The sequence below is a fragment of the Dermacentor variabilis genome, chromosome 8, assembly GCF_050947875.1.
Source record: "Dermacentor variabilis isolate Ectoservices chromosome 8, ASM5094787v1, whole genome shotgun sequence".
NCBI lineage: Eukaryota > Metazoa > Arthropoda > Arachnida > Ixodida > Ixodidae > Dermacentor > Dermacentor variabilis.
In genome coordinates, this window is record NC_134575.1 from 39,763,487 (window position 1) to 39,787,486 (window position 24,000).

Below are 24,000 nucleotides of genomic sequence, written 5' to 3' on the forward strand. Positions count from 1 at the left end.
CGGTCCTTTTCGCTTCACCACGTTTCTTCGACTTCCATGTTTTAAGTTTCGCTTTGCCACGTTTCTTGACTTCCGTCTTGACTTCATGACTTCATAGACCAGCTCCACAATCACCACGGAACAGATGGAGCGATAACGTCAACACTGTTGTAGCCAACCTTTACAGATAAAATGTTCAGACTCGAACTGCTCCTCAGGCCAAAGAACCACTCAGGTTCTCATCGCGGGGCAAGTAAACGCGAGTAGGGATGCTATTCTGGACCGCCTCAACATCGTTAGCGTTTTGAGCAAATTAGAGAGTGCCTAGCCGCTCTGTCCGCCAATAAAAGTGCACAAGACGGCGAATTTGACAATACGGCGGGATTTGACAGTATCCAAAATAGTATCGATCTCAAGGGTGTTCATTCTAGATAGTCAGAGTGACATTCCCGTGAATGCGGCATATCCTGGCTCAAAACGAAAACATGGAGTAATTAAACTTAGCAGAATTAAGTGTCCTGAATAGCGCCCCAAGGGTGTTACTAGATAGCCAGAATGGAACCCCAGTAGGTGTAGCATATTCTGACTCAAAACGAAAACACGGAGAAATTCAGCTTAGCAGAATCAGACAGTGTCCCGAATAGTACCCCACGGGTGTTATCCTAGATAGTCAGAATGACGCCCCAGTACTATGGCTCAGAACGAAACCATGGACGAATTCAACGTAGCGGACTTTGACAGTGTGTCCTGAGTAGCGCCACAAAGTAGCACATTTCTGACTAAGAATTATGAAGGCGTTTAGTTTGGTTGAATTTTTTTTTTTTTCTCGACGCGCTTTACGTACAGTCATAATTACTTACGCGTTCAAATTCCGCGCTTTTCAGCCTCCCAGCGTGTGCTGCCGTGTAGCGGTGCAGACGTGAAACACCACCAATAGCGAGACTCGTTTCTCACCAGCGGCTCCCGCGTCTTCGGAGCATAGAGTTACTGTATATGCTACCGCAGGTAGCACATACAGTAACTCTATCGGAGCACTTCTACCAAAGCTTCTACTTCTTACACCGTCGCCCAAACAGGGTGTAGCGACAAAGAGGTGGTTTGGGCGCGAAATTCGAAAATAAAAGAGAAAGCTCGCTCTTTATTCATTTTTCCAACAGCCAAAATTTTCTCGCCAGGTGGATGAAGACATAGTTCTGAAAGATTGTTTAACCAATGTACACTAATCTACTAATAAAGTCGTAGAAGGCAGCTTCTGGGCAGCGTTTTTCGATTCGCATTTGTGTTTTTGTTTTTTTTTTGCTACCATTTTAAATAATATTCGGTCACGAGCATCATTAATGTCAGCTCGATCGTGGAGCTGGCGTGCAGTTTCTCTGTGCTCTAAGTCTGTACTGTATGCGCAGGTTACCCAGGGGGCGCGTTATTACTTATTAAATGCAGGAGCTGCAACTCATCAATTACAATGCGCACCAGCTTTAGAGCAGTGTTTGTTAGCCTGAGATATAGTGCACGTCACAGCTGCACAAGCACGGCATGAAATGGGAGGGGGAGTCGGGGAAAGGGGCTTCCTTTTACTGTAAGGAAAGCCCTGCTCGAACGAATCGTCAGCGGAAGTCACGCTTGGAGTCGCGGGCTAAATGAGGTAAACAATTATCCAACATTTGTCTGTCGATGCGTCACAAAAAAGCGGCTCCGAACCGCCTTACCGTTATTTTATTCTTTTCTTACCGGCACCAGCCTTCTTCTCCGAATTCATTCATTCAATTCATTCATTCATCCATAGTAAGTGGAACAGTGACGGCCATTTCTGATGTATTTCTCACCTAGGCTCTTTGAAGCAATTCTTGACGATGTCACAGCACTTAGCGGTTGCAGTGACGAAGCAGCATTGGTCATAGTCTAGCTGTCTTGTAAACGTCATCGTTGAAAGCTTGCTAGAATAGCTGTTTGAGCTTAACGTCAAGGCAATTGTTCTACGTGTTGTGTCGGTGTCGAAGAGAAACTAATCTGAAGTTTCCTCTCCGCATTTAGCAGCATCAGAAGGCTTTCGGGAAGGCTTTCCGAGGACAACCGTAAATCGAGTTTAACGCTGCCGATGTCTCTAAATGTGGGCCGGGATGCAAAAAAAAAAAAAGAAAAATAATAAATAAAGCGGTCTTACTTGAAAACGAGGGGCCCGTGCAATAATGGAATTGTGATTGATAAAAAACCACGGCGAGATTTCAAGTCAACGCTAATGGCAGTCAAAAGGCCGACGCGCTTTTTTTCTTGAAGCAGAAGTCTACTTCACATTAATCCTTAGAGGAAAACGCTGCGTCCACGGTGTCGGCGCAGGCACTTTCAAGCAAAAACACTAAATAACGCTGTCGTGATAACTTCTTTTTTTAATTTTTCTTTTTTTCCTTCTTGTCAAGCCCTACTTTCCAGAGCTCGCTCGCTCGGAAACCCGAGAACGTCGTCGTCGCCGAGGAATTCGCTGCTTCGCGTTTTCAACTCCGCGAGACAGGATGCTGCTGTCATACGAGATTTAGGATTCCGGGACAACAAAGTACCTAACCAACCAACCATCCAACCAACCGGAGTTTGAGGCCCGTATACGGAAGTGCATTGCTCAGTCCTTTCTTCGCTTTGCTAGCTGAACGATTTGCTCATAAAACTTAAGCGCATGCATGCTCGGTGATTACACGCATGTTAGGCTCGACGTTACGGTATCGACGTGGAACAACGGGAGTTTCTTATTTTTATTACCCGGATGTAACTTGACTCTGAGCTTCTTCTGGCTTCCGAACCCCCTCGGCGCTTGCTCGAGAGGCAGCTATAATAAGAAAACGAGAGAAAAAAAACGGGAAAAGTAAGTCGAAGTAGGGCGATTAGTAGTGCATAAAGATCTGAGACAAGGCCCGAGTTCGCAAAGGAAGAAGTCGCGCCGCTGACGGAAAATAGACACTTTGTGTATCAAGAGGCAATGCCGGACAACGAGTATATGGCCACGGACTCGATCATTGGCGAGAACAAGTAAGGTGAATTTTACGGAGGATCACCGCGTATCTTTGCAAAAAGTCGTGAGTCAACAGATGAGCACGTGATATCGGGCAATAGTAGTCGCGGCCGCGTATTCGGGAACGATGTAGTAGAGACTGTTTTTGATGAGCTTCGTTGACTTAGTAGTGGCTATCGAAGTTGGGCTGCTGGGCACAGCGTCGACTGCCGACGAGAGCGCCGTTGCATTACGATGGAGGTGGAATGGAAAAAAAAAAGCAAAACCCTGCTGCTAGCTTATACTTAAACTCGCGTTAGAGAAATCATGCTGCCCAAACTTTACGAAGCGTGTACATTCCCACATAGCATTGTGGCTTACGAATTACAAGTAACGTGCAACACTTACTGCGGTCAGAGTGATATTTAAAGTCAGCAGAAAGTGTCATGACTGACATAGAAATACTGCGCTGTAACTTCTGTTTAGAAGATAACTTCTAAGTGCGTTGTATATTTAGAATTTACCGTACAGCAATGCGAATATGTACATCTCTCTCTCTCTCTCTCTCTCTCTCTCTCTCTCTCTATATATATATATATATATATATATATATATATATATATATATATATGTATGTATGTATGTATGTGTGTGTGTGTGTGTGTGTGTGTGTGTGTGTGTGTGTGTATGTGAAACACAACTTCGCTGTTATCTTTGCTATTATTTGCCCAACTGCTTCGGTCGGTGGATCGACCTTTTTCAAGGCATATATATGTAGATATAACTTTAAAATTTCTATGATTAAAGTACCGCAGATTGGCGGCGTATAGTCGCATTGGCAAATTGTGCTGCCGAAGTGTTCTTTATTAATCGAAATGTTTTTTTTTTCGTCGGCTGGCTATCCCAGATTACACAGAAAGTGCCATGGACGCCCCAAGAAAGATCCGCACTTTCCACATCCGAATTGAGACGTCTGGTAGACTACCAGGCGACGTCCTAGTCGGCAAGGCCCGAAAAGCACGACCTCACGGACTTGATTGAGATGTGGAATCAGCATGAGAAATATCTTCTGCAAGCCTGGAGAACGGCGTGGGCCAGAAAGCTGTGCGTCTGCTTTACTAGCTGGGCGCTCTTTTCAAGCTCACTTAATATTTTACGTTATACCTACCGGGGACGACGTCCCGATGACGTCACACCCGGGCCTATTTCCGGCTCACACATAATAGCCGGCTCCCTATAGAGGTTTGGTCTTTCAGTCTCAAAAGAAGAGAGAGAAACATGTTTTCTGATACGTTCGAATTATAACATAAAGCTATAACACCCGAAGCTCATGTATACACCATAGTTTGCGTATTTTTCTATAGCGTTAACTTTGAAAACTTAAGTTGGTTGAATACCACACCTGTGCCAGGTGGAAGGCCTTAAAAAAGGGGGAACTGTCCACTACTCTTTAATGCACTCGCGCGCGCGCTATTGCTCAAGCAATGTAGCTGATCTTCTGCAGGCATTGCATGCGTAGCGTCTAGTCGCTTACGCGGCGTTGAGCGCGTCCGCTGCGAACAATCGCGATGAACACTGTGCAGCTGTTTTTTTTTTCTTGCTGAATCCTACTTGCATTCAGTTACATCTGTAAAGAAAATATGGCTACCTTCGTTATTTATTGCGGTATTACTTGGCAGCTTACATTACAGATGACAGTTGCAATAAAGCATGAGAACTTCCACAGCGAATTTACACGGCACATTACAAGCGTGGAAAGCCACTGGGTCGCATCAACGAACAAGCGATTAATAAAACATCCAGACTAAATCCTACACCGGGATTCGGTGTTCGAATAATGTTTCCAACGACATCTAAAAAGAAAAGTCCTGGCTGCGACATTCATAGGACCTCTTTCGGTATTTCATTTGGCAGATTTTTTGGGATCATTTTGGCATGTCCTTAGGATGGTCTGCAACATCCAGACAGGAATATCCATTAGACATCCACAGGATGTCTCTGTGTCGTCCGTGTGCAGTCTGACGTCCTCAGTCCTTCAATCACATCGTAAACAGTACTGCAACCCAGGGAGCGCAACTACTCGGTACCAAGTATCTCTTTTCAGTCAATACAGCACTTGCTCGGATGAGATAACAAAGCTTGGCAGATTGCTCTTCGCATATAGACTATAACCACGCAACGTTCTATAGTGCATGCTGTGCGAAATACGGTGATAGAGTTGAAGACATCTAAAATGTGAAAGTTAGATTCTCCTGAATAGCTATACCACGCGTACGTCTGCACGACAGTCCTTTTTTTAAGGAAAAGAACGACAGGCTCGTGTGTTTAACGAGGTTGAAAGAGAGGTATATAGATGGTACGACTACACGCCCGACCGATCTGCAAAAGGTCACCGAAGCGACCGAGCAAACCGATTCCTATGGAGAAGAGGCCCTATCGTTGCCCTTCCTTGGAACCTTCTTTGCCGCCGGCAATTCATGGGGAGGGGGTGCCTACCGAAAAACTCGAAACTCCGGGGGTGCCCCAATCTATAAGCGGTGGGAGAAAGTGGTTCCTCCTCCATGCCAAAGACCGGAGAAGGGAGGAGAATAGGCGAGTGAAAGTAACGCGGCCGTTACGGAGAGCAGCCGAAACGATGTGACCTACATATGGCGGCAACGACGGTGGGTCTTCCGGACCTCACCGGGCCCACTCCCTCTCGCCCGCACCGCCGCCGCTTCCTTGCCGGCTTTCTTTTTCCCGAAGTAGACTGGGCGCTCTGCAAGCCGTCGTCAACCGCGATCTTAGCCGACCGAGAAGCAGAGAGAGCGAGGGGAGTGCATGCACACATACACACCACACTCACAGAAATTCGTGCGGGTCAACCCCCCCGTTACAACTCGTGCGCAAAACTAGCGGCGACGTCACGCTGTTGTTGCCGTTGGCCCCATCGTCGCTCGACCGTCGTCTGCTTGATCGCCGTGAGCAGACGACGTCCTCCGCCTTGCGTCGGAGTGTCGTCTGCTTCGTCTTCACTCTGAGCACACCCGACGCCGACTGCGAGCCGCTTGAAAAATTTGGAAACCGAAACCGGAAGCCGGAGGACGGAAGCAGTTGGGCCTCCCCACCCCCTCTGGCCACTCTTACTTCCCTGCCAGACGACGTCGGGCATCCATCGGCGAGCCACGGCAAACCACGTCCTCTTCCTGCCACGGGACATCGCGGGAGCAGATGGTGGACTGAACGTCTACCGGTGTTGTGATCGTCTGTGGGCGTGCCTAGCGTCGTCTGGAAGTTGTGATTTCGTCTGCTTTCGAACTTCGATCTCTGTCGGTCTCTCGGACGGCGGGACCGTGAGTCACGTGATTGCCATCGCGCGCAGTTCGGCAGGTGCGTGGACTGACGGAAGGGGACGTTTCGGCTAAAAGGAGAGATCGGTTTGTTTGTACAGTGATGAGGAGGTAGCCCAGCGGATTGCTGCCGAAATGTTTTCGAAAGAAGTCTGCATAGCCGTCATGGCGCTGTGCGCCGTGAAACTGGTGACGTCTGGTGACGAGGTGGTCCTACCGTCGTCTTCGTCTGGTGTGAACATAACCGGTGAGTTATCCGTATGAAACGGTTTTCCGAGTTCATTTCGCTAAAGTATGTCCTAATCAATAGATAGCGTTTATAAACTTTGAACTGTGTCACAGCTGCATAAGCTGAAGTATCTCAGCTTTAGAAAATTTTGCTGTCTAACGCGCAGCTGAGTTCAAAGAGCGGCCAAATCACACAATCTTAGTACCTCTTGCGCACCTCCAAGGAGACCAACGGTGTCTTTACAACGAGCACCTACAATGGGCGACATTCTGCAGCCCGGCTTGCACACAGCAAAATTGAGGACTTGTTTATTTTAGCTTGGAGAAATATTTGAATCGGCGAATGACTGATAAGCTTTTCGTTCTGTCTTCTTAATGTAGTGTGAGGCTACTTTTTCCGAACTGCTCTAGATACTACAAAAAGCTGAAAAAAGAAGCCGCAGTAAAACAAATAAAGAAAGAGAAAGAAAAGTCTTAGGTGAGCCACGTTGTCGGCATGATTTTAATGTGAGAACGTGAGTAGATAATCCACCTCTAGGAACTTGTGCGCAACCGACGACAGTCAAAGCAACGCTCAATAATTAGACAAAAGATAGGCGATTAGCAAACGGTGATAAGCAAACAGTATAGGTGGCGCACGTTCGTAAACAGACATACTTTAAAATTTAAAGACAGACATTTTAATGAAGAGAAAGAATGTAAATAAAGATAGACAATAAGCTATACTGCAACATAGACGTTGTATGATCTGATTAGCTCACTCAGGCTAAGGGATCCATTTCTCGGCGCCATATTTCAAATAGGATGCCGCTAGAAATCATCAATCGTCACAAACACTAGAAAGCGACACAGATCAGTATAAGCCGATAAAGGTATCCTTTCACAAGTGTATTTCCACTCATTTGGCCGAGGAACGTTGTTTATTATTGGCGACAATGAACGCCTAACTGCCTCTGTATTGAATTTTGCGGCGAAACTTCAGACCTCTTACGTCAGTGTGACGTCATAAATTTCCAAAGGTATTCTGACATTTGGGATCTTCTTGAGCATAAAAAAAAAAAGATCTTGAAACTTTCTGCGTTTAGTGTCTGCTTGCTTTAGAATGCAACATAGCTTTTTTTTTTTAATTTCCCGTCAAGAGGTTAATCAAACACCACCAGGCCACTGTCAAAATCAGTGACGTCTCTGCGAGCTTGCGCGGGAATTTCCAGGCGGCGTCGCCACTGGTCTTTCTTTCTTTCTTTCTTTCTTTCTTTCTTTCTTTCTTTCTTTCTTTCTTTCTTTCTTCTTCCTCTTAGTTTTTTTCTGACTCACCTAGGCTCTTGTCGCGGTAAGAATGGCCGTATTGCCATTTAAAATATATATATATATATATATATATATATATATATATATATATATATATATATATATATATATATATATATATACTGAACTCAGAGAATATGTCTTTAACGAAAACTGGAGACGTTTGCCCGACTGACTACCTGGCACACTACTCCAGGCGTTGGGTGAAACACATATGATGTATCAGACAAGTGATCAGACAAGCACAGAGACAGCACCTACTGCACCCACAGACATGCGCACATGCTCAACCCTACTCTCGGCTGAACTGTATCATTCATATTTTGCTTCCCAGTAAGAGGAAGACGGTTACGGTGTTTGTGGGTGGGAAATACTTTTTTTTTATGACTTTTATAGAAAGTGGGAAAACATGCGTACCACGAAGAACATCCCCACGATTTGGCTCGAAAAGGAATTCCTGCATTTTTTACCGTACGTCACGGCTTCATAGTTTTTTTTTTTTTTTTTTTTTACAGCGAAGCTGTATATGGGCTGGGGATCCGTGCATTCTTGTTCTCCACGAACAAAAACTATCGTCATCAATGGCTCATACCCCCGTAAGCATTCATACTCCCGTAAGCAGGCAAAAAAAAAATGCAATGGCTCATAGACTCGTAAGGCAGAGGCTACAAGCACTCAGGAAAGTGAAGCGAAATGTGCTTAAAATCTTTCTAATCGCGCGCACAACCTACAGAACGGCATGTCGAAAACTGTCGTCATCAATGGTTCATACCCCCGTGAGCAATGGCTCATACCCTCGTAAGCAAGCAAAAAAATGCAATGACTCATAGTCCCGTAAGCTCAGGGTTACTTACTTTGCTTGAATTAGCTACGATGACACTACCCCTGTAGTCGTTTTCGGTGATTTCAATGTGGATGTGTCGGTACCGAAAAGAGAGCGGTTTACGCGTTCCGTGTTGCAGACATATCGCTTGCGATGCCACACCTATTCGGCCCAACCGACTTCCCAGCGGCGTACGTACGTTCATTGATTTGACATTATCAAAGAATGTGATTGCAGTTGCGAGGGAAACAACGACCACCGATCAAGACAATAAACGAGTTCGTACCTTTGTTCAACATTATGTGTCACCTCCGTGTCGTATGCCAACAGCTTCGCCGGTCAACCACCTTCACAGAGTGGAATATGGCTCATGATTTTTAATAACTCACTGTCTTACTTGTATCGATTGCGTCAGCAAACAGCCGCCGACGAAGCAGGTGGAGCATTTTAAAGTGAAGCTTTCTTTGGCTTTCCATCCACTTTGCGTGGACGGCTGTGTGGCCGAGTGAACTGGGCCGACCCCGGAGGCTGCGCGTAATCAAAGGCGATTAGCCGATCCTGGTACCGGTGCACGATGTGTGTGTCTTCGCAACGATCTTAATTAACGTGGTTTGTACAACGCGTGCCAACCCCGGAGGAAGTGCGACTACACAGCAACCGGCGCGACTCATAGCAGCAATTCACCGGCAGAGCCGACGAATGTAAGCGCCCCTATACAGCAGCACGTATCTCGGCAGATATACCGGGAAGCTATCGTTCGAAGTTGACGACGAATGTCCTCCGATGGTTGCTTCCCCATTTTCACTATCCTTTCTTTCTTTACTGGTCATGTATCCAGTATGGGCCTACAGCTTACATTATCGCCTATCCGATATACCTGCTGGACTATCTCTGAAATGTCCAGACTTTAACGTAACTGGCGCCTTTCCATCACGTGGAGATTTGCAGGCGGCGAAAACGAAAAAACAAAATGAATACTGGCGTATAGGGGACAATCGGGACATCGTTATAATCACCCGCAGAAAATTCCGCATATTAATGCAAATAAATACTTGTGGTTGAACATTACGCGCTCGTGACACCACGTGATTTTGGGGCGTACACTCGTCGGTCGTGGTGGGCTTGTCGTTGCTATTTCGAGCTTCTCTCTGACGCACTCCGATTGCGGCTCGAACTTGCACCCGAATAGCTGAACACGACGACTTCGGGGTGAAACATTACAAAACGCTTCTGTTTGTTTGTTCGATTGTTTGTTTGTTTTCCTTTCCTTTCTGTTGTGCCCGCTAACCGTTCAACCAACTTGAATGGAAGTTGTTGCATTTCAGAGAGAAAACGGAATCCTAACTGAGCGTAAACCCAATATTTTTATATAGGGAACCGATTTTCACAGAAAATATGCCCAGCGTCGGTAACATAAAAAAAAAAAAATCTGAGGCACAAAGTTTAGAAATCGGTAGCTCTGCACCAAATGTAGACGTCGCAGTTCTGCTAATTGCATCTGTTAAGCGGAGAAACTTGAGATGTGAGTTTACACCTTGGGCGAAACTTACAACGACCACGAGGATTTTGCAAGTCTCACAAATCTGTATAGTATCGTATGACAGATTGGTGTATAATACATCAATTTTGTCCGCTTTAGATGTCTTATTAGGTTCAGCTTACGGAATTCTGATATCCTCTTTCTTCTTTAAAAAATTCCTGAATCACGGTGCTGTAAACATGATATTTGAGCTTTCTGAATTTTCTTTTATTTCCAAGAATCTTTCTTCAAAAAAGCTTGAATGCCTAATTTAAAGACTGATTTGCTACAGCCCGTTGACTTTAACATATTCTTTTAAATGCGACAAGCTCCGTCAAATTCAGTACACTGAATACAGAGCAAAGCTATTTAATTCTCCCATCTGGTGTATTTAGATAGGAGTTCCAGAGGTCAATCTTCCTTTTAGTTGATTCAGTTATATTCTTCAGTGGAAGGCAGTTTATGCCATTTGTTGCAAACAACTATATTTAGACTGTGCACGGGCATATTTATTGCAGAGAGCGAGGCTATACCGGAACATAACCTTTTGACGGGATTTGTTGTGTCTTGCACCATTTCGGGAAATAAATATTTAGAATGGTTCCTGGGAAAGGCATCGCTGTCTCAGTTAACAGTTTTCCACGTTGCATGATAATTGTCAGTGCGTTAACGTGTTAATTGGCTCATCAATGATCGAGCTGCAGATTTAGAACGTAGGATATATTTCCCAAAACCTGTGCAATGCATAGAGTTTTGAGCAAACTGTAGTGCTTTGAGCAATGAATCGCTTCAATTCTTCAATAACTTTCTTCTCTGGTTTGTTGCCTTTTCATGTCTGTTATTTAAACTAAGCTTGAAATAGGTTCTATATATTGTTGCATTCTTTGCGCATAATGTCTGTAAGTTGTAAACTGCCCACCTGCTCGGACCCAAGGGCCTGAAGTATATAATAATAAACAACAAACGTGCCCCATAAAATCATTGATTAATAGTTAATTTTCAATTTTTTTCATTAACAATGATATTGCAGATTGTGGCATCAATTTTGATGTCCACCCCGGCCACAAAGCTCGGACAAATAAAATATTTGAGTCCCGTATCACTAATATATCAGACAGTTCATCTACTAGAAACACTAGAAACAGCACTGTTTTGTGCAGCACACTGTATAATCGCGCCTTATTACCAAATTTACCATCTCATCTGCTATGTCTGGCCCGCATCATGGCTACGCCCTCTATGATTGGATGAACAAAATGGCGGAGTTTGATAATCTCCAGTACAGTACTCCAGAGAATGCAAGGTTCAAATGCCGGCAGGGGTTCTCCAGCATGATTATGATGATGATGATGATGTTAATGATGCTGTTGTTGTTGTTGATGATAATGATGATGGCAACGATCATTTGAGCATCCCTTGAGACTCGGTGGTAGCATACGGCACTAAAACACGCGTTCCTTTAAGGGGACCCAAATCGAAACACTGAACAAGTGATTGACAGTATGTTAATTGGAAAAAAAGTACATTTAGATAATTTTGTGGTGATAGGCTGATTATTAAATATAGACAATGAAGGTCAAAGTTTCGTTTTCCTAAAATTTCGCGCCGAAACCCGAGTTCCGGTACGTCAGTGTGACGTCACGTATTTCAATGTATCTTTCTTTCTTCGTATTCTTGCTTTGTGGCTCAGTAAAAGTCTTTGAAACTTGCGAAGTTCAGCCTCTGGCTCACTTAGAATCAACTTTTGTACACTTTTACGACCGGCAACAAATCGACTAGGCGCCGTCACTTCGTCACAACAATCGACTGGCGCCATCAAAATCTGTGACGTCACAGCAGCCTGGTGCGGCAACTTCCAAGGCGGCGACCTCAGCCGTCTTTCGTTCTTGCGCCTCTTCTGGCTTAGCAAGCCTATTGTCACGTGACACCACGCGACACTATTCCCTAAGTGTTGTGCAAATATTCGAAACCTTCGGATAACGATTCGTGTAGTGTCATAATCGATTCGGTCTTCGAATCGAACAGTCGCTATTCATAGATGCGAATACGTTTTTTAATAATTTTCGAATATTTCAAAGCGCCAACTGGATCCGATTAAATATAAAATGGGAGCAAAAGTACGGTAAATTTTCACCCCGCGGTAAATTTTCACCCCATAAAACAAGAGAACTTGCGTAGTGGTCGGTAGCCGATATTTACAGGCTATGCAGCGATCACTCGTGCTCTCCGAAGGCTCCTGTACATGCGAAGAAACTACTTGTTGGCTCCTAATGCTCCGTTTGCGCTTTTAGTAAACAACGCTTTATAATGTACTACGTAATGACAGAAACTTGCTAACTTAAGAATACCAGGATGTGAACATTCTTTTGTATTAATTGTGATAACAACTGTTCATTGTTCATAAAATATTCGAAAAGTATTCGACATTCGATTCGATTCGCTTCTGGCACCGTTCGATTCGCGTTCGATCCGGTTCTCAAAACATAACTATTCGCACATCCCTACTCTTTGTGGAAAGGTAATTTACTAATACAGCTCAACCAATCCCTCCCCCCCCCCCCCTTAGCGTCTCTTTAATGTTTCTGGTGCATATAAATGTTTAAAGGGACACTGCAGAGAAAAACAAGTTGACGTGTGCTATTAGATGGCCAGTTTGAAAAAAAAAAAAAATGCCACTCTTACCGTGACAGGAGGCATGGTGCGACGGATATGACGCACAAAAGGAAAGACGGGTGACCGACGCTGTCTTGGAGTTCCCGAACAATCTCGCTGTGACGTCATTGATTTTGACGCCGTCTGCTCGTGCCTATAGTTAATTCTTTCTTTATTGATAAAGATGTACTACACTGCATTCTAGAGAAGCCATAGGGTTCAAATTAAGAGTGTTTCGAGAACCTTTACTGGAGCGCCGCAATAAAGCCCGAATATTTAAAAAATGCTTTGAAATTCATGACGTCATACTGACGTAACGGCGCTGGTGTATCGGCACAAAATTAAAGAAAAATTAAATCATGGGGTTTTTACGAGCCAGAACCACGATCCGATTACGAGGCACGCCCTAGTGGGGGAATCGGGAAATTTGGACCGACTGGGGTTCTTTAACGTGCACCTAAAATCTATGTACAGGGTGTGTTCGCATTTCGCCCCCATCGATTCGATCCCGCGACCTTGTGTTTGGCAGCCCAACACGACAGCCACCAAGCAACCACGGAAGGTGGCGGTACGAAATAAGAAAAAAAAAGTGGAAGCCTGCCCTTAATTTTCTGCGGTAATCAGTCTCTTACCGCAGTATTTACGAAAACGAGTTTTGAAATATTTATTTGTTTAAGGTGCTCCCTGGTCTCTCTTTAAATGCTTTTCTTCAGCTAGTATGATGATGATGATCTCCATTGGCATCCCCTTTGAAACGGGGTGGTGAAAAATAGTCACCTAACCTGCTTGAGCTGATCAGGTTTTACTAACTCAATCGCAGACTCTATCACTTTTCCCCATCTCTCCTTGATCTTACCTCCCTCCAGTAAAAACATCTCTCTCTACATTGTAACGTTACCCACGCCACTAACGACCACTGGCCCATCGATCTCTTCCTTGCTTTTTTTTTTATTCCGTCAGGACTCTAAATAACTTATCGCTTATTTCGAAAGCTGACTGGTTAGCGCTCTCACTCCAACATCGGAGATCTTTAAATTAGGGGACGAAAGCGGCTTGCGCGCACGCAAGAACTAGGGGCGACGGTACTGCGCGTGCGCGGACTCAGACGTAGGGCTCTGCGCATGCGCAGTACCGCGGCCCCTAATTCTTGCGCACGCAAGCCGCTTGCGTTCCCTAATCTAAAGCTCTCTATTGCTGTATGCCATCGACAACGCGACACGTTAGCGTGACTCTCCGAGCTCTGCCCGGCCGACCGCGGACACGCTTCGCAACGCCCCCTGTAGGCGATTACGTCATTCGCGAGCCGGGCCGAGCCTGCACGCAGAGAGCCTGCGTGCGAGAGGCGATCGTGCCACTGGTATACAGAGCGCAGACCGAGACTTCATCCGAGTCTATATAAGGGCTAACGGGACCGTGACAAAATATTCGCGCACGCTATATACAGCCCGCATGCCTGTGTACTTGACGTTCGCGGCCGATCGCGTGTTTGTGGGACGGGCTGTTCTTATGCTTCCCCCGGAAGCGAAGCAAAACTGCCAGGTCATCTTTGCCGAGTGAAAAAAGAAATGAAAGTAATAAGTGAACACGCGTGAAATGTTTATTCGGCTGGCTGCCTCGACCTCGTGTAAAGCTTCAGCGGTCTTGGAGGACGGTTTGTCGCGTTTCCACGGGGGTCACCACTACACCGGAAAGTGCGAGATATAAATGGTGCCTGGAATGTTCGGTGAACAACCCGAACGAGATGTTCTGTGAACATCACCGAGGCGTAAGAGATGTTCAGTAAAAAAACATCCCGAACGAGATGTTCTGTGAACATCTCCGAGGCATAAGAGATGTTCAGTGAACATCTCACCCGCCATGGTTGCTCAGTGGCTATGGTGTTGGGCTGCTGAGCACGAGGTCGCGGGATCGAATACCGGCCGCGGCGGCCGCATTTCGATGGGGGCGAAATTCGAAAACACCCGTGTACTTAGATTTAGGTGCACGTTAAAGAACCCCAGGTGGTCGAAATTTGCGGAGGCCTCCACTACGGTGTGCCTCATAATCAGAAAGTGGTTTTGGCACGTAAAACCCCATAATTTTTTTTAGTGAACATCTCAGTGACTGAGGTAAAACACACCACAGCTTCGCTGTTCGTCCTTCTTCACACAGCGGAAGCGCTTATGATTCTTCTTTCTCTCTCTCTCGTATGTACGAAGCTTTAGTGCGATCGCCTTTTCTACCAAGCCATGCGCTTATGCAGGAACGTGAAGGCCCTTTCACAAGTGACGTCGTGGAGAGAGCAGGCCTTCCGTTTTACAGCAGGCATTGCGGGAAGCCACCAAGAGCTTCCATTTAACTGACTCGATAAACTTCGGATTTCGTATCACCAGACCTGACAGGTTGTTTGGCACTCTCGTACAGAGGTCGCTTATGCTAGGTATCTCGGTCACCACGGGCCAAGCCCCCCCTTCTAATTTTTCTTCTTGCTTTTTTTTAGAGAAAAGTTATACTCTGTAGGAAGATGCAAATATTGCGCTATTTCTCAAAGGTCTACTCGCACAACTTGCATTTTAGTACTCTAATCGATAACTTAATTAACCAGCTTTATTTAGCCAACTTTTGAAACAACGGCTTCTGAAACCGTCGGATACATCAGGTGTAAGGGCACCCTGTATAAAGCTGGTGCGGAACCCAACACGCAGAGCGTTTCGCTATAGACCAAAATGATTATACCCTCCTTATACCCGACCGTATTTAGGGTCTACTCAGCGATATGAACCGGCTAGCCCAGCAACATGTACTTCCAGATTATGCCCTCGCACCCTCGTTGGAGCAAGCGCACGTCGGCAGCTGCCAGCGCCGCCAGAGCAGGGCTGCGGGTTCGGTGTAGGGCGAGCTGTCGACGGAGCCACGGCGAGCGATCAATGGCGGCAAGCAGGCGGATAAGAAGAGGCTCAGCGCCATCACACGTTGCCCTTTAGTTCTTTCAGGCAGCTCCAGCCGTCTCCGGCAAAAGATGTGGCTGCCCCCTAGAAGCGCTGCGAAAGGTTTCTTGTCTACGCGAATTCTGGATGCCCGTATAGGTATTCCGAAACTATAGCACGCGCTACGGGTTCTCTTTCGGCCGACCTTTAGACAGCAAGATGCACGTGCTCAACCCCGCGGAACACACACACACACACACACACACACACACACACACACACACACACACACCGCATCTTCAATTGGGACTTTGTCTTTCCAGAGCTCCATGGTTTAGTTATATATTTCCCAAATGGTGAGCGTTACGCTGCCGCCACGTGGAAGAAATTTCAACGCGAAGATTCGTTCGAAATTTGCAACCAATGCATGGAATGGGCCTGAAAAAACGATATATCAAGGAACTCTAGAAAAATAAGTTTCAGGTTGCGATGTATCAGTAAATTACCCTTCGGCAGTAACAAAGCAGCCACTCTTGCGGTGAGCGAAACCTTGGTAAGCCAGAGAGGAGGCAAAAACTATAAACGGCGTGGCGCCGTCAACTTACTGTGACGTCATGCATTTAAGCAGCGTCGATCTCTACTGTGGTTTAGTTGTTGTTTTTTTTCATTGGAATCTGCAAATGAGTACACTACATTGCATTCCGCAGCAGAACTCAACCTTCGAACACTTCAAAGCTTCGAATACATTTCGTGCGCCCCAGAACGACCAAAAAAAGTAAATCACAAAAAATGCGCTTTGAAACTCATGACGTCACGTGGTAGCGCCGAGGTTCCGGTGAACGTCAAGAAAGTGAAGTTTGGCCTTCCATTTCTTTTTTTTCAACCTTTTGCCACCAAACGAACGAACGTGTAGAGTTTAAAAGAATAGGTAACAAGTTTAATCTGACTCAGTGTTGTCACACTTTAAGAACACGTGCTAATGATAGTACTTGTTTATCGTACCGCTTTTGCAAAACCCTCGAGGGTCGCCTCGGCTGTCGTCGGCTGCGCGCGGCTGTGTACCGGGTGCGCCAGTTTCACGCGGTTTGCGCAAGGCTCTGACGCACCTTCTGAAGATCGACGGGCCTGTGCGACCACCGTTGGCTTTCCCGATCTTTCTCGAGCACGAAAATTCTGGCGTTTCGCGTGGCAAAGCTACGTACGGTGTGATTAGGAGTTGCGCGGCACACTGTTGGGGACTCCGGATATATTTCAGCAACCCGGATCTCTGCGACGCGCACCTTAATTCAAGTGCACGAACGTTTTCGCATTTCGCCCCCATCGATTTTTCTCTCGAATTCAATTTCTTTAAAAATACCTTACGGAGCCCAAATGGGACATTGAGTAAGGAGGGAGGGAAGGGGCGATACATGAGATGCATACGTAGCAATCGTGAGTGGCTTTCGCAGGGATCGAACTCGCGACCTCTATAGCTCAGCTCTGCAAACAGCGGCGTGGCAACTGCAGGCTATACCGTAGCGAGTCGCTTAGAGAACCGTTCCCCCCTCTCTCTCGTCTTTCTATTCCCTCCTCCCTCTTGCCCTTTGTAGAGTAGCCAACCACACGCTTTTTCCGGCTAACTTACGTACATGCCGACGGCGCTGCGACGTCCTTTTTTGCTTCCTTACTTTTTTTTTTCTCTGTGCACGCGTCCGCGCTGTGCTGCACGTTCGAAGTGGACCTCCCTACATTCTGCAACACTTTCTTCAACAGTGCAGAGTAGCAGACTAGAGCGCGCTAGCTCAGGTCGACCTCCCCCGTCTTTCCTATCAATAAATTCTGTTCATTCATTAGTGAGTTTTAGAATAGGGGCCCCAATAGTTTGGGGCCCCAAAGAGCTTTGCGGGTGCTAACGTTGGGACACGTAGGAGTGAAGAGTTTTAGAATAGGGTTTTACGTTTGCGGATAGCGTCTTGCGCTGACAGCGCCACTACGGCATCAAAGAAAAGCTATTAGAAATAATTAAATAAAATATACCATCTTATGATAGCAATAATAATTTTGACTTGCGTGTATTCGCATTTAATTACAATTTAGAGGCTATTCTGTAAGCAGCAAACAATTAGTTGCGCTTAGTTTTGAGCAGACCAACTTTACTAGCCTTCACCAGCCAAGCTTAGCCGTGTTAGGCCTACGAGCCATAAAATCCACAATCGAATTCAAAATCAGCGGCGTCTAATGAGTCAATCTTCATAACACACGCTACTTGAGAGAAAGCGATAACCGCAGTCACTTCTCCTAGCTTGCGAACTTCACGCGTTACCGCGAATCGAATCCAGTTTGGTGCTAGGTTAGAACCGTCGCTTCGATGGGTGCCGCCATGTTTGCTGACGCAAAACTTTTGGGGCCGCTATTTGGGCTCCCGCTAAATCGGTGAAATAGCGTTCCCAACGCAAAACCCAAAGGCAGTTTGCGTCTTGCGCATGCGCAGTGGCGTCGACGCTATTTCTTTGGGGCCCCAGAACGTTTGGGGCCCCTATTCTAAAACTCTCTATTCATTCTTCAACTCAGCGTCTCGTCGACTGTGAACCTGTGCTGTGATAAGCTCGCAGAACGCCGCACAGGTTGCTTCTTCTTCTTCTCCTCCCAGTCCTCCTCCCCTTCCCCCTCCTCCTCATTCTTCTACTTCTCGTCCTCCCCCTTCGTATTGTCCTACTCCTTCTACTTATTACTATTTGCAACAATTTGTCGTGCGCAAGACGTTAGAACTTGTATTACGCGCTCGCGCTGCACTTTTACTTTTGTAGGTCGCTGAATCCGGTTTTTCGGAAGTCACCGTATAGTATCCCGCTTCCGATCTGACCCAAACCGGACCGTATAACCAGGGAAGGGGGTTGTGTAGGAGGGGGAGGGGAGAGGAAGCGAGAACGGAAAAAGAAGAAAACCAGCTTATAGCGGGACGGCCCCGGAAAGAGCTTTATTTATTTATTTTATTTTTTATTTTTTGTAGTTGGAGAACGGAGGCGGCGCACGTTCACCGGTCGCACTGACTAGGCGCACGCTCGCAATGTCGCGATTACGTCACCGAAACCAGGAAGTACACATACACACACACAGGAGAAATGGCCGCTTTCATCGTTAGCGAAAGTAGGGACGGAAGAGGCGGGGGAGGATCGAAAGAGAGATCTCACTTGGTTTTTTTTTTGTCTCCTTCTGCCGATTCGTTGCCTCATTGCGAGCATTGTGCGGAAGTCGGGTTTCCATTCGGCTCGATGCGAATCTCGTGTAGTTACTACAGTTGCTATGATCTACAACGAAATGGCATTTCTCCTGAACACGAAGCGTATAAAAGAGCGTTTGCTGCATACTGTCCCTTTCGTCATGAGACATATATATATATATATATATATATATATATAATGCTGATGTTAAAGCGACTAGCTTTCTGGACTCTTTCGCCTGTTTTCGGTGTTGGTCGGTGGGACTCGGCAAGGAAAGCGTTCGTTCGTTCGTTCGTTCGTTCGTTCGTTCGTGCTAATCGCTCACACTGAAAATTATCCTCGATGGCTTCTGAGCAATTTTTCTTACTTTCTAAATTTATTTTACTGATTGTTGCTTCTGGCCTTGTTATAGCTCGGTTTCATTTGCGTGGCACATGTGGCTGTCGCACATTTCGTAATTTTCTTTTTTGTGCTATGTTATGTGTATGTGTAGTGTTATGTGTAATTTGCCATTCCATGATGGCGTTGTGTTTAACCGTGAGTTGGATGACGCAGGAGACGGTCACGTGACAGCAGAACACTGTGACGTTTCTGGCGCTGGCTCGGTCGTCTGCTGTGCCGCTACATCGGGCCGCGCCTTGAATTAACACAGCTGACGACCGGAGCAGACGACCGGAGCAGACGACCGAAGCGAGAGCGAGTGTCAAAACGTCACAATGTTCTGCTTGCACGTGACAACCTCCCGAATCATGACGTCGCTACACTCGTACACCGCCTGGGAAACTAAACTGAACGTGGTTCGTAGAAATGAAATTATAACACATTACTTGGGTACAAGAAAGAAAATCTTCAGAAAACGAAAAAAAAAGAAAGATAATCGACAACTACGATACTCCGTAATGCGAAATTTGAGCGCAGCTTGTGCGTGTTTTCATTTCACGATATACTGGCTGGCGCATTGCCGGCACATTGCAAACGGGGGGAAGTGCGGCGCGTCTGCCTGGCTAATCGGGAGTTCGCGAGAGGCAGCGCGTGGGTGACGCTTGGGCGCGATTCACAGCAACCGCCGCAGAGAGACCTCTGCTCATGCAGCGCTTTGTTTTCCTATGTGGTATCGGTGGACGCGCTCGCCGCATGCCATCGGTGAATAGACGACGGCGCGCTACGCCGGCGCCATCTCGTAGCGGTCGTCGCCGCAGAGCTCGTCTTGCGCGGCACCACGCTTTTCTTTTCACGCTTTCGTCCATGCCTTCCTCCTCCGCTTTCCGCCTCATGGTTCCGCTGTACCCTCTTCCTCCGCTTTCCTCCTCGCTATCGCCGTCTTTCATCCCCCGCTACGGTACACGTTCGCTCTTTCATCCTTCGCTGTGCTCGTTCTCTCGGCTACTCCGAGTCTCGTTCGTTGCATTGTGTCTATGTTATCGTCCTGGTGGAATTGTGATATATACTTTTTCTCTAAAAAAAATGACAACCATTCCACTCTGTAAAGATGGAATGACAGCGAAAGCACTCTCCTTTTCGTTTGAGAGCTTCGGTTGTCGTCAGCTTTCGCTGCAATTCCACCTTCACATAGTGGAATGGTTGTCATTTGTTTGAAGTGTCTGATGAAGCGAGTTAGAGCAGTGGTTGATGTTCGATTGAAACTCTTCATTTTGCCAGGGTAGTCATGACTACTTTACGATCACTGTGATATACTCGTACACTCAGTGGTTCGACTGCCACCCTAGATAGGTTCTTGGCTAGAATCAAACCAATGCGCGTCCGGTGATGCGTGGTAGGTATCATGTGGTATAGAGTAACATTACAGGCCAAACTATTCAACACGTATTCCACGAACTATTCCTTCTCTGGGGTAGGAATGCCCACGTTGAAGTCTCCGTTGATGATCACAGGTGTGGTATCATCCTTTCTAACCCACTGGAACTACGCGGCCGTATAAACTCCTTGATTTCGGACTGGGAAGTTGGGGGTGAGATGTACACCGTCGAGATCGCGATTCCTTGTTCCATTTGTATAGCACAAACATACGTACATGTCGCTCGCGACTCTGCTCATCGAACGGTTGCACCTGAACGTTGCTTTTTGCGCATGCAGCAACATCTGCAGCGCGCGACTTGGCCCGGCGATCGCACACGACTCCGGTGCAGCCGTTGAGCTGGGCGAACGAGAGCTGACCACGTGTCCGAAAGACGCAGGACGGGCGTCTCGTTCAGGATTGCATCGTGACCGAGATCTTCCACATGGCAGATTCTGCGAACGAACGTCAATGCCGCAAGTGCAGTTGTGTGCGGTTCTTGCAGTACTGCTTGGCAAGTCTTGGTTATCGTAGGCAGGTGGTGATTTTCCAAACGCCCGAACTCGTCCTGCGGAGCTCTATTTTCGTTTGCATGGTGAAACGTGTGGTCTCCCCTCGCCTTCGTGAGGGAGAGGCGATTCACGGTCCGTGCATCGGCTCAGAGCCACGCCACTAGCTGCTAGCTAGTGGCGTGGCTCTAGTGGCTAGCCAGCTAGTGGCTATAGTCACTAGTGGCTAGCAGCTAGTGGCACCCACAGCAGCTAGTGGCTAGCCACTAGCTGCTGTGGGTGCTTTTGTCGCACACGTACGCCACTTCCGAGTACGTTGCGCCTCGAGACTTGTGCACAGTGATCGCGCTGGCTTGAGCGATGGGAAGCTGCTTGCGTTTGCAGCTAAGTCCGGCTTTGCTATCGAAGGTGGCGGTAACGGACCGCAACTCGATTGGATCCCAGTCAGATATGATCTTCATGCGCCTTCGTTTGGCGGCTTGCATCAGATGCCTCGCTTTAATGTGTGGCGGACGACCTGTGTTCGGTACGTCGAACTTCGTGCACAGACGTGCTACCTCGTTACAGGTTGCCCGAGCCCACAGGGGCATGTGCCAGTGAGCCTGGACCCTTTCTGCACGATCACCAGGATCGGCCCCCATTATGATTTCTTTCTGTTGACGAACGCGGAAAGACCTACGGAAGGTTAGTCAGTTAGCTTTCGCTGTAAAAAGTTAGGGCGTACCGTTGAGAGTAAAAAAATTCACCGACGATTATACGATGCTCCCTAATGTGAAATTTGAGTGCAGCTGTACACTTTCTTTTCATTTCGCAATATACTGACTGGCAAGGACAATCTGTCTCGTGCGGCCCGTTGCAAACAGAGCGAAATGTGGCGCGACTGCGTCGCTAATCGTGCCGCGTGGGCGCGATTCGCAGCAGCCGTCGCAGACAGGCCTCCGCTCATGCAGCACTTTGTTTCCGTACAGACGACGCGCGCTACTCGGGCGCCATCTCGTAGCTATCGCCGCCGGCTTACGATGCCCTTACTAAACGGTATAAAGACAGACCTGTTGGTGTATTCCAGTAGTCCAACTGATGTACCAATCTAGATTGTTATAGTTCTCACGAGTGTCCTCTTAACCGGACCGTAAAGAGAAACGCTAAATAAAGTTTAGGCGTAAATTATATTCTTTCGAAACTCTTTTATTTATTAATTTCACGACAAGAGATTAGTTACTGTAGAAGAAAAGAACTATGGCAGAACTTCATTTTTGTTTATTCCGCACCGAAACCCTAGCGCCCGTATATACGTCACTGTGACGCCACTGATTATTGAAGTTCTTTTTTTATTCGCATTTGGGCCGTTGGAGTGCCGTAAAGAAGCTTTTTCGAAACTTACCAGGTTGTCATTGGCTCATTTAGAATACGATGTGCTCGGTGGTTTCGCGGCCTTATAGGCCGCGAGCAGACGCCGGCGCAGTACAATGACGTCACGGCGACCTGGTGCAGGAACTTAACGGTGGTGTCGCCACCCGTCTTCCACTTCGCCGTCTCTTCTGGCTTATCTGGCCTCGTCTCACGGAAGGAGTGGCGTTTTTTTAAAAAAAAGTATTTTTGAAGTGTAAGTCACTTGATTTGTGGTTCAGTAGTGTCCCTTTATTAGTTTACCAACTGTCAACGCACGTGCTTCCGTAAGGAGTTATGGCTAGGTACACGGGCGTAAACGTTTGTCGCCTGCCGTGGGGGTTACGACGCGACCAGACTGACATCTTCCGTCTCGACGCGGATATTCGAACAGCGAACGAGGAAACGGGGAGTTGGCGACGGTACGGTGCACCGAGGAAGGAACCCTTCGTTCCGCAATCAGTGGACCACGGAAAAAAAAAAAAGGCTCCCGCTTCGCGGGGTTTGTTTGGCACGTCTGCCAACTATGTATTTGCCCTCGCGCGCGGGATTGCAGAGCTTTTGTTTTTGTTTTTTTTTGCTTGTAAAGCACACGTTGACCGCTTGTCGTGCAGGTCCCGTTTAGCTGCGCCGTTACATTTCGGCGTGGACAAAGTAACGGATATCGTGCGAGGCGGCTCCCACCGCCTGGTTGAGCGATCGGTGATCGCAGGCCACTTCAATGTGCCGGACGCTCCCGTGTATGTGCGCGACACACGCGGGTACACACGTGAAGACACACGTGCACATACAAAAAGAACACCGTGGCGAAAACTGCCGCCAGAAACGTCGGGATCGGATCACAGCAATCAGCGGGTGACGGAACGAACTCCACGAGGATAGAGAAAAAAGAAAGCTCCGGCAGAAAGCCATCGAAGATGATTGTCACTGTCAGATATAGCGTTCCGGTTACCCTGCTGCGTCTCTCGTATTTTGCCTTTGGACCGTAGGGCGCCTCCTGCTGCTCCTCTGCACTCCCTTCAGCCCCCTTTGCTCTCTTTCTCACCTTGTAACTCTCTGCCGCGTTAGATCGCCGTCTGCCAACAGCGCAAACGGCGGGGAAGTTGGCAGAGAAGGCTATCGCTTTTAGAACCCGTACTCGCGGGGTCCATGTACGAGATTCCATAAAAGCTCCGCCCGCAAAACTGCGTCGCATCTTTGAACGATAAACTGCTCAGAAAATCGGCAGGGTTTAATGGGTAGGGTACGGAAAGACATGCGCACAATACACGGACACATGAAGAACGAGCAGGGGAGAAGGAGGATAGAGAAAAGGTAAAAGAGGGAAGGGAAGTTGGGGACGTCTACCAAATACGCGTCGGGTTTGTTACCCCGTACGAGTAGAATACA

General features: G+C 47.2%; 1 protein-coding gene across 2 annotated transcripts in view; it reads left to right on the top strand.

Moving 5' to 3' along the window:
* LOC142590096 (uncharacterized) overlaps positions 1 to 24,000 on the top strand; it is a 59,379-nt gene that overhangs the window by 3,352 nt on the left and 32,027 nt on the right. The window contains exon 1 of one of the 2 annotated variants that reach the window (XM_075701950.1): positions 4,495 to 6,532. The exons of the other annotated variant lie outside the window; for it this stretch is intronic. Within the exon in view, the coding sequence (XP_075558065.1) occupies positions 6,421 to 6,532 (112 nt within the window). The 5' untranslated portion in view covers positions 4,495 to 6,420. Of the gene's footprint in view, positions 1 to 4,494; positions 6,533 to 24,000 lie in introns of those variants that run through there. 2 annotated transcript variants of the gene reach the window in all.